The sequence below is a fragment of the Staurois parvus genome, unplaced genomic scaffold, assembly GCF_062004578.1.
Source record: "Staurois parvus isolate SC_StPar_1 unplaced genomic scaffold, SC_StPar_1.0 ptg000424l, whole genome shotgun sequence".
Classification (NCBI taxonomy): Eukaryota; Metazoa; Chordata; class Amphibia; order Anura; family Ranidae; genus Staurois; species Staurois parvus.
The window spans coordinates 428,723-438,912 of record NW_028318220.1 but is presented as its reverse complement, the minus strand read 5'-3'; the positions used below and the strand labels follow the sequence as shown (position 1 = coordinate 438,912).

General features: G+C 35.5%; 1 protein-coding gene across 1 annotated transcript; it reads right to left on the bottom strand.

Annotated features, from left to right (window-relative positions):
• Positions 1 to 3,591: 3,591 nt before the first annotated feature.
• On the bottom strand, positions 3,592 to 8,846 carry NKX2-5 (NK2 homeobox 5). The gene is made up of 2 exons (XM_089687385.1): positions 8,535 to 8,846; positions 3,592 to 6,917 (listed from the first exon to the last, which is right to left on the bottom strand). The coding sequence occupies exons 1-2, from the start codon at positions 8,827 to 8,829 to the stop codon at positions 6,313 to 6,315; spliced, it is 900 nt and encodes a 299-aa protein (XP_089543511.1). The 5' UTR covers positions 8,830 to 8,846; the 3' UTR covers positions 3,592 to 6,312.
• Positions 8,847 to 10,190: the final 1,344 nt, after the last annotated feature.

Sequence of the window (10,190 nt, the reverse complement as noted above, 5' to 3'; positions counted from 1 at the left end):
CAGTGAAGCATGGTGGTGGCAGCATCATGCTATGGGTATGTTTTTCAGCAGCAGGAACTGGGAGACTAGTCAGGATTGAAGGAAAGATGAATGCAGAAATGTACAGAGACATCCTTGATGAAAACCTGTTCCGGAGTGCTCTGGAGCTTAGACTTGGGCAATGTTTCATCTTTCAACAGGACAATGACCCTAAGCACACAGCCCACATAACAAAGGAGTGGCTACGGGCCAACTCTATGAATGTTCTGGAGTGGCCTAGCCAGAGCCCAGACTTGAACCCGATTGAACATCTCTGGAGAGATCTTAAAATGGCTGTGCACCGACGCTCCTCATCCAACCTGATGGAGCTTTACTGAAAAGAAGAATGGGAGAAATTGCCCAAAAATAGGTGTGCCAAGCTTGTAGCATTATACTCAAAATGACTTGAATGCTTATGCACATGTGGCTTTTTTCATTTTTTATTTTTAATAAATTGCAAAGATTTCAAAACGAACTATTGTTTGTAGAATGTTGAGGAAAAAAATAATTTAATTCATTTTGGAATAAGGTTGTAACTTAATAAAATGTGGTAAAAGTTAAGCGCTGTGAATACTTTCTGGATGCACTGTATATATTGGCGAATGTGTTACTACCACAGAATTTGTGCTCTACAAAGATTGGGCATTACAAAGCGGCACTGGTTGCAGTTTCAGTATACTGACCATTCATTGGCTGCAGTGGAAAGGATTCTGTCAAGGATGTTTTTTACTACCCCAAGGACACATACAAAGTAAAGGATCAGCTATGACCCATGGTTTTCACTGCATTAGTGTGGATAGGCTTTAAAAGACCTTTGACCTTGAAATGTCACCTTGGATCCTATGCTAGACATCAGAATAGCTATGGAGCATAGCACGTAATTCTTACATCTCTCGTGTCCATTGTTGTAAGTGAAGCTTCATTCCATGTTCTGTTTAAAGCTAGCATTAAAATTGCCTTCGGCAAGTGCAGCCATGTTTCATCTATTTAGCAGAGTCATTGCATTGAATCTATTTGTGAGAGCTACTTGTCCTGGATTTTTTCTATGTTTAACACCTCTCTATCATGTCAGCACCATCTTGCTGAGAAGATCGCCTTGTACTTTTTGAACTTCTGTTTTCAAGTGCCTATCAATTTCAATTGGAAAATCAAATTGCTTTGTATCTAATCTAGCAAAATAAAAACAAACCTTTGATTAGTCAAACATGGCTGTTTTTATATTGAAAAATGTACATTTCTAATGTGTTAGCAAAAAAACATGACCTCTGTGCAGTCTGGAAGTTCATCTAACAGAATAAGTTTTCTATAAAGTACCGCAGTACTTATCCAATAATTCAGTGCAAAGAGGAATGGTGATGTGCCGAGTGCAGTAATCCACCTGTAGCAACCAATTATATGCCATCTTTCAGCAATTTACAGATGTTACACTGATGAATGATTGTAATTGTTTGCTGTGTAATACTATAGTTTATTTGCCTTCGCAAATACACTTGTATGAGACAGTGCTATAACTCCAAGGTGTAGTATAACTGAATCAATAGGTAAAACAAGTGAACTGAAATACAATAGTATCACAGGTAAGAGAAGGACTAAGTGATCACCCCTTTAAAAAAAACAAGAAAACTTGAAGAACAGGTTGTACTGTGGGCAGTTGACCTATGAATGTGGAGATAAGTGAGGTCGTGGGTCAGCTTTCCAATGTTTCTAGTTAACAAAATAAAGTATCTTTTGTGAAAAATTGCTGATTTATTGATAGTCACTAATTATCTGTGATCTGTTTCCTGAATGTACTTTTGGAACCAAAACTGGGAAAATAATTATATCTGATTTATTTACTTTAGTTCTAAACTTAGTAAAATATTATATATAGAAAAATATGTCTTGTTCTGCAGAACTAAACTCCTTGCTTGCCAAATACAAACATATAACATTAGAGTGGCGCTGCTATGTTCTTTTCTATATCCATAAATATAACATGTTATTGCATCAATGTACAGTAGCCTAACTCATGCACTATTTTCATTCTTGTGTTTTATTTTATTTCCTACCTTTATCTATCTTTTTTTTTATTGTAACAGTCATTTTATGTTGATAAAATTCTATGCAACATCTAGGCTTTTTGCTCTAAATTTAAGCAACGTATATAGTGTCCATGCAGCTAAATGCAAGTGTTAGACAGATAAATAAAAGTTACCAGAAAAACATTTTACAATACTGATTGGCAACATAATTTTAAATACTAAAAGTGATTTCTGCAGTCTTTTCTGCAGCCTAATCTGCTCATGCAGGCTCAGCAGAGGTGGGGGGTGGGGGGCTTAAGGACTCTGTCTTTGTACATAGTACTAGTGAACAACCCGTCTCATGAAATGGATGAATTAAACTTCTCTTTTTTTGGCAGTGTTCTGATTTGCCTAAATGTGTACACAAAGATTTGTGTGATCTCAAATAACAAAGAATTAACTTGTCATACAAAAATAGGAACATGCATTTCACATGCACTGTAATAGGTTACAGGATTAAGAACATAAGAAAATAAAATACTGGTGCAGATCCTATTAAAAGTATGTTAAGTAGAATTGTTCTCTTAGCCCACAGAAACCATTTAAAGTCTTTGTTTTATTTTCAGGCCTGGAATGTAGATGATAATGGGAAGCCAACTGGTTCTAAAAGGCAACAAAGAATTTTTCCTATAGCATGCATTATTTACATCAGTCCAATTATTTTTTAAAAGTAAGTAAGTAAAAGTGTTTTTATTCAAATACCCAGTCATTTATCTATCTATCTATCTATCTATCTATCTATCTATCTATCTATTGGTCTATTATTTTGTACTGTGATCCCTGAACTATAAATTACTTAGGGTTGATTTACTAAAACTAGACAGGGCAAAATCTGATGCAGCTCTGCATAGAACCAGTCAGCTTCCAATTTTTTTTTGTCAAAGCTTAATCGAACAAGCTAAAGTTAGAAGCTGTTTGATTTCTATGCAAAGATGCACCAGATTTTGAACTCTCCAGTTTTAGTTAGTCAACCCCGTAATTTTGCTTTCCTCACCTAATTGTGAACCAAAATTGTTACATCTAGTCATAGATAGGAAGATGACTCAACAAAATATATTGCAAGGCATCTGATCATGACCTTCTTCCTGATTCTGTATCAATGGATGCAGTGCATATTCATTGAAAATGTTGAAAACATTGCTAATATATGTTCATAAATAAGATGAACTTGTTTTCACCTTGAATACCCAATATTTTGAAAGGGAAATTTAAAAAAAAAGTTTTTTTCTATCACATGATTGGGTATTCAAAGTAATCACTTCTGCTTCACCTTATTTACCAACATTCATTTCCCAAATACATTTTGTTTAGTGAACAGCTGATTTTTTTTTTGTAAATCAGCACTAGAATATGGTAACAATAATTGCCAACAACTGGAAAAATTATCTCCTCATCTTTTTGTGGTCCAATTAATGCTTAAACCAGCCATAATGCTTGCTTTCTCTGGTATGATTTACTAAATGGTATCAATTATAGCCAATTTTGTAAATATTTCTACGCATCATACACCCAATCAGTTCAAAAAATATTTATTTATTTTCATTAATTAATTTTTCAATTGAGCTTTAGGGAGCAAACACAGATCCACAAACCCGAGGTAAAATTTGTGCAGGTTAGTAAATTGATCTACATAATTCAGATTACATGAAGGGAAACCCATGTCCCTGACCCATGTCAATAAATAGAAATGAAAAACAAATTGTGAAGACAGCTGTTTAGTCAAAAATCTCGCTAGGAAAAGCCAACGATCACTAAGTACTTTGATCATCAATAAACCGTTTCAATATACTTTTACTTTTTTGTTAAAACAATTAATTAAAAAAAACTTTATTACCAAAATGTACAAGTACCACCTACATCCAGCAAACCAAGCTTTGTAAATACTTGCTTTCCCATTTTTAACATTTCTTTTTCTTTGAATTCTAAAAGTGTATAAAATACTTATGAAATGTACACAAACTGTATTAATTTCCTATACCCAGACCCCAGTGCTTTATGTCTCTTCATTTTAATATGGCAAATGAAGATATTGGGACACATTTATCAAAGTAGTGTGATTTGATCGCTGTCAATTACCACCTAGTCTATAGGCAAAATGTCCTAAATTATGAAAGAAGGTTGTTAACAAGCAAAGGCAAATCCTTAAAAAAAGGGAAGTATGACACAATTCTAGTGGTTATAAGGTGTTTGTGATACTGTTTGTCAATTTCTTTATGAAAATGGGTGAATTGGGTAAAACTTGTGAAATAATAAGTTTCCAATAGACTAATTTCACAAGCCCTACACAAGGATAAGGATCTTTATTGTTGGCCTTGCAACTGTAATTTGCAAATCTCATTATACTCTTTTTAAAATAAGGATTCTTGTCCTGGCATGTTAGCTTTGTGAATTGAGTCATTAGGCTTTGATCCTCAATTTGTCAACTGATTTGAGCTTTATAGGTTTTGTTCATTTACAGCCACTTTAGCGCAGCAGTGCATTAAAAAAAAAAAAAAAAAAACATGTATCTGTACTGTGCTATTTTTTTAATAGTACTGCTCATTATGTGTACAGTGGTACAGTGCATGTGGTTCATAAATCTACATTCAAACACTAGATAAAATAATGCTTAGAATGCATACTTTTTAAATACAAACATCTTAACAGGACCATACCCATGAAACATAAAAGCCTCCCTTGTAAATAAATAGATGAAAGTTAAAAGAAGAGAAAATAAAGTGGAAATGTAGTTGCGGTAACTAATCACCTCTATGATAAATGTGCCCCATAGTTAACTTGAATGTTGGCATTTAATTAATTGTCACACTATTTTTCAAAAATAAAAATACAAATATACCAAAAAAACAGAAACAAAAACAGCATTCTGTTATATGCAAAAAAAAAAATCACAACATTGCTTTGTCCACTGAAACCTGAAGCTATGGCCGAGGGTTAAATAGAGCAAAAAATAACTTAATATAGTTAATTAACAAAAAGGCCACTTGCAGTAACACTTTGTCTCTCTATGGTTTCTTTACTAAAGGAGTAACATTTTCAGCTAAAGTAACTTTAATACATTCATATGTGAAGAGGATTCCAAATTCTCAATTCCCTTGCTCTTAAAATTGCTTCACAAAATGTACTCCTGTAGTAAATGACCAATGTCTATGTATATATCTTGCTAGCCTACTATGTGGAATTTTGCAGTACCTCCTAAGCTTTTCTTCCGAGACCACAAAGTGAGTGCCGCCAACAGCCAAAGACTAACAGACCCGCTGTCCAGTCCTCAATCAGGCATACTATTGGCTCCTAGGTTATGCATGCAGTACTGAGTGGCTCAGGTAATGCAGTCAACTTATTATAAGTAAAGGGAGAAGCAAACATAATTTTCCCTTTTCTAATCACATTCAGTCCTTCCTACATTATGGGTTCTTAAATTCAAAATTTGTTTTGCTAAGGGGCTTTAAAAAAATGAGTTATTAGGCACAGCTCCCAGGAGTTTATTTATTGGTACACTTTAAACATTTGCCCAGTAGTAGTCAAAAATGTAACAACTTGGCAAGAAGAGAAAGAGACTGGTGTAACCTCCTGACTTCATGAGCCTAAAGTGAATCTGTCACCTAAAGAGGAACACATGCAGCAATCAGACCAAGGAACATATTTTGCAAAGTCTGCCAGTTACTGTTATAATGTTATTATTTCACCCAGGGCATGTTAATTTATGTTCAGCAGCATCCAGATGCAGAGCCGTGTCTAGTGGTTTACTGCCATGTTCATCTGATATATTGTTCATTACAAATGTTGCCGAAACAAAAGGCGCCTCAGAAGCTGATTTTCCACTGCTGGGTTTTCAGCAATGGCAACAGGAAAACAAGAAAAGTAAAAATGATTTCTGCATCATCTCAGCCTCATCATGTACAGCACTGTGATCTTGCCTCACACAGGACAGATTCACTTTAATTAAAGGGCACACAAGGATAATCTGAAAATAGCTTGGTGACACAAGAAGTGAACTCTAAGAAACATTGAAAAAGGAAACTCTCCTTAATAAGGTGTGAATCTTCTGTTGGCTGGTCCTGTCCTGTATACCACATAGTTCATTAGCAAATCATGCACAATCACACATCATGGGCCAAAAGTCACATCAGCAGAAGATCTAAAAGTGTTTTTTCTTCCATCGGGTTTCTGCTTCTTTCCAGTCTATGAAGTCCTTGCCACCATGTTTAGTGCTTTGTTGAATCCTTTTAATGAAGTTCTACCAGGCTCGAATGCCATGAAGTGCAGTGACACTGTTTGCCTGTTGGATCGGTGTCTGCACTGTGTTCAAGTCCCCCACACTGAAATTCATAAAGTTATTGCTGGCTGAGGTTGGCTGCATGCTTGGCATTGATGTATAGCTGCAGTTGTAGCTGCCGTTGCAGGCTGGGTTGCTATAGTTGGAGTAGGGGGGATAAGTGTTATAACTGTAAGGGTTAATGCTGACATTGTAAGGTGAGTTGTATGGAGATGATTCTCCTAAGCAAGGCTTGCCATCTCTCACCAAAACTGGGACAGCTATCCTTCTTGGAGGTGGTAGGCCAACCATTTCAAGAGTCTGGTCTTGTCTCTGTCTTTTACATTTGTATCTTCTGTTCTGGAACCAGATTTTCACCTGGGTGGATGTGAGCTTTAATACGTTAGCTAAATGGTCTCTCTCTGGAGCAGATAGGTACTTCTGCTGCTTGAACCTTCTCTCAAGTTCATAGACTTGGGCCTGGGAGAAGAGGACTCTGGGCTTCCTTCTCTTTCTCTGCCTTGGTCGGTCTGGGTCCTCCATGTCTCTCTTGTCACTTTCCATGGTTTTCTGCAGGGAGCAGAGTTCTGGGAAAGAAAAGTACAACATTTACAGCAAATAGTGCCATAACCAACAAATCAGTTCCTTGATAACATCAATTAACCACCAAGATCAACAATACCCAAATGCATGAACACAACCATTTAGATTGCCAGTGTTCACTGAGTATTTTCATTATTTGAATGCCTGTTACAGTTATTTCTAGTTTACTGTAAAGAAAAATATCATGTAAGCTGTTTTCTTATTTATTGTCCCTATTTCTCTCTTCAAAATGAATAAAGAAAATCACAACTCTATTTCTGATACAATTTATTGTGATGTCGCTGCAACATTTGTGTTAAATCTACCTAAACCTAAAATAAATGTAGTTACAAATACAGTTTACATTAAACAAGAGTGCATAGGGGACTTCCTAATTACAGGATACAGTATCTATACATATGTGTGTGTGCAAACAAGTAAAACTATTATTTTATTATTGCTGCTACAAACATCACTGATGTACTACTGTTTATTATTATTATTATTATTATCATTATTATTAACATTATTATTATTATTCTTAGTATATCTTATTACAACTTCAATATGCCAGTGTCATGTAAGTAAAATACTCGCCTCACAAATAAAAACAAGTACATCTATGTATATCTCTCCCTCTCTCAATATATATTGTTGTAAAATTATCTATATATTTTAATCTTGAAGTTTTTTTTTCTCTGCACTAAAGTATTTGCTAATAGATAGATAGATAGATAGATTAATATGTATATATTTATAAGCATGTATACTTAATACTACTAATAGTAACAACATATATTAGCACATAAATATATATCTATAAATACTGTACACTATAAAAATTAAAAACTAAAATAATCATAAAAAAATTTATACATAAAAGCATATACTTGCAAATAAATATATATCAATATAAATATAATACAATAATACTGTACACTATTTTATTTACCCCCCCTCTCTCTCTAAATATATATATATATATATACTGTGTATATATATATATATATATACTGTGTATATATATATGTTTGTTTTATTTAAATAAACATTTTCTAAAGAATAATAAATATAGAAAAGCACTTATACATAAAAGCATACACTGTCAAATCACTTTTTTAAATATATCTTGATGTGCAACTAATGTATTCTTTCTCTCTCTCTCTCTAGTAAATATACATACGTATATTTATTTATATATGTACACCATATATACATTTTTTCATAATAGTAGCAAATAAATACTAATACAAATAATACATGTAGCGTTTTATACAACTGGTTACTGAAGATAATTTTTTTTACCCCATCTAACAATGAAATAAAGGCAAACCCAACATAGAATGGATGGTTCCCCATTTCCTCTTTCCACCCTGCAGCCCTGGCTCACTGTACAATCTCCAATGCCGGTAATATGAATACATCGAAGGGCTCAGCGATGTGGATGTGACATTCGGAAGCGGGTGGTGGTGCCGGCTATGGCTGGAGCCCCATCATGTGATATCGCACGGCGGTGCAGGATCGGAGTGGATCGCTTTGTTTGTGTGATCTGTAGATGTGATCTTTAGGCCTGAGCCCAGTAGATCCCTCTATGATATGAACACATCAGGTTATTTTATTACCTTTTTTGCCCTCCTTGTGCTCCTTAGAAGCCTCCATCTCCATGTAGTTTTTGACGTAGAAGGATCCTGGGAAAGGAGAGGATCCCTTGGAGGTGTCCCTCTGAGTCAGGTCCTCACTTAGCTCCGACAGGCAGGGGGTACCCGGGTACGACTCCTGCTTGAAGCTGGACAGCATGCAGGAAGAGGAATCCATCCTGGGGGAGATGTCCATGGCTGTCAGGCCAGTGTGGTGCTGCTCCAGGTTCAGGATGTCTTTGACAGAGAATGGAGTAGAAGTCACTGGATTAGCAAACATGATGGCAGCAGGAAAGAGTCATGAAGCCTCCCCAGATGTGAGATGAGCTCGGGCACAATGACTATGGCAGGCAGATCATGGCAGCGTGCACTGCTCACCTACTGAGTGCTGCCTCGCCTCCGCTCTGCCTGACCATAAGACACACAGAGGAGGGGCCGCCAACACTCATTGGTCACAGGACACCCGCTGACGTCATAAGCCGCACATCCAGCTCACCTACTATAGGCATAGCCATCCACTACTGGCACACGGCTGATCGCTGCTCCATCACTAATAAACCTGCCTGGCTACACAGCCCATCTGTATCCTCTGGCATGTCACTGCCCCTGCACTCTGCGATCACTGTCTGCTTCCAACCACTCCACTCATTTACGAGGACCATGACATCACACTTCTCAGATACACAATGGACGATCACAGGTGACATGTGCCATGCTTTGTTCACTCTACACAGCTGACGTAACAGCAGTTTCAAGAGACAAGGTGGACATGGACTATCAGAGCCGGTCACTACGACAGTTGGAAGCCAATCTATATACTGGGACGGGACGAAAATGTCTGCATGCAGGACTGTTCACAGATTTCTAATTGTTACACTTATCATTAGTAGAATTGGTAACATTTATATTATTATTATTATTATTATTTTAAATCATCAGTAGCACTAGTAGTAGCAACACGTCATAATATTTACACGCGAAGTTTGAAAATATGAAAATGACATTCCTACACTGGATGATGAATGTGTGTTATTATTATTGTTATTTTTCCTATGGTTGTTATTATTGTTGTAAATCATTATTTACTAGTAATAGGAGCTGTATTGTATGCAATAAACCGACATTTCTGAGGGATTCCTGGGAACTTGTACAACACATTGAGCTTCAGTACAATTATTAATAAACGAATGTGTATATTAGTATTATTGCTATTATTATTATTATTAGTAATAATAATATTCAGGATTTATATTTCGCCAACAGTTTGCACAGAGCTTTACTACGTGAGAGCAAACAGTACAGTTATAATACAATTGAATACAGGAATCAGATATTTTTATTTATTTATTTTGTTATTGTTAATTTTATTTTTACTATTGATGTTATAATGTTTTTTCTAGTAGTGGTAAACACAAAGACTGCCTTTTCAAGTTTGTGATGATTAAAGACTGCAGTGCAAGTAATCTCTTAAATGAGTTGGTGTTATTATTATTATTATTATTATTGTTATTATTATTATTAGTAGTAGTAGTACTAAAAGTAGCAGTAGTAGTATTAGTGATACTACTACTATTAATAATATCAACAACAATAACAACATATTTACTAATACTAGTAGTACTAGCAAATGTGTTGTTGTTT

Coding starts and splice junctions, on each gene's coding strand:
- NKX2-5 (XM_089687385.1), bottom strand. CDS start 8,829: ATGTTTGCTAATCCAGTGACTTCTACTCCATTCTCTGTCAAAGACATC. Junction 6,918..8,534: donor GCACAAGGAGGGCAAAAAAG/GTAATAAAATAA, acceptor TTTCTTTCCCAG/AACTCTGCTCCCTGCAGAAA.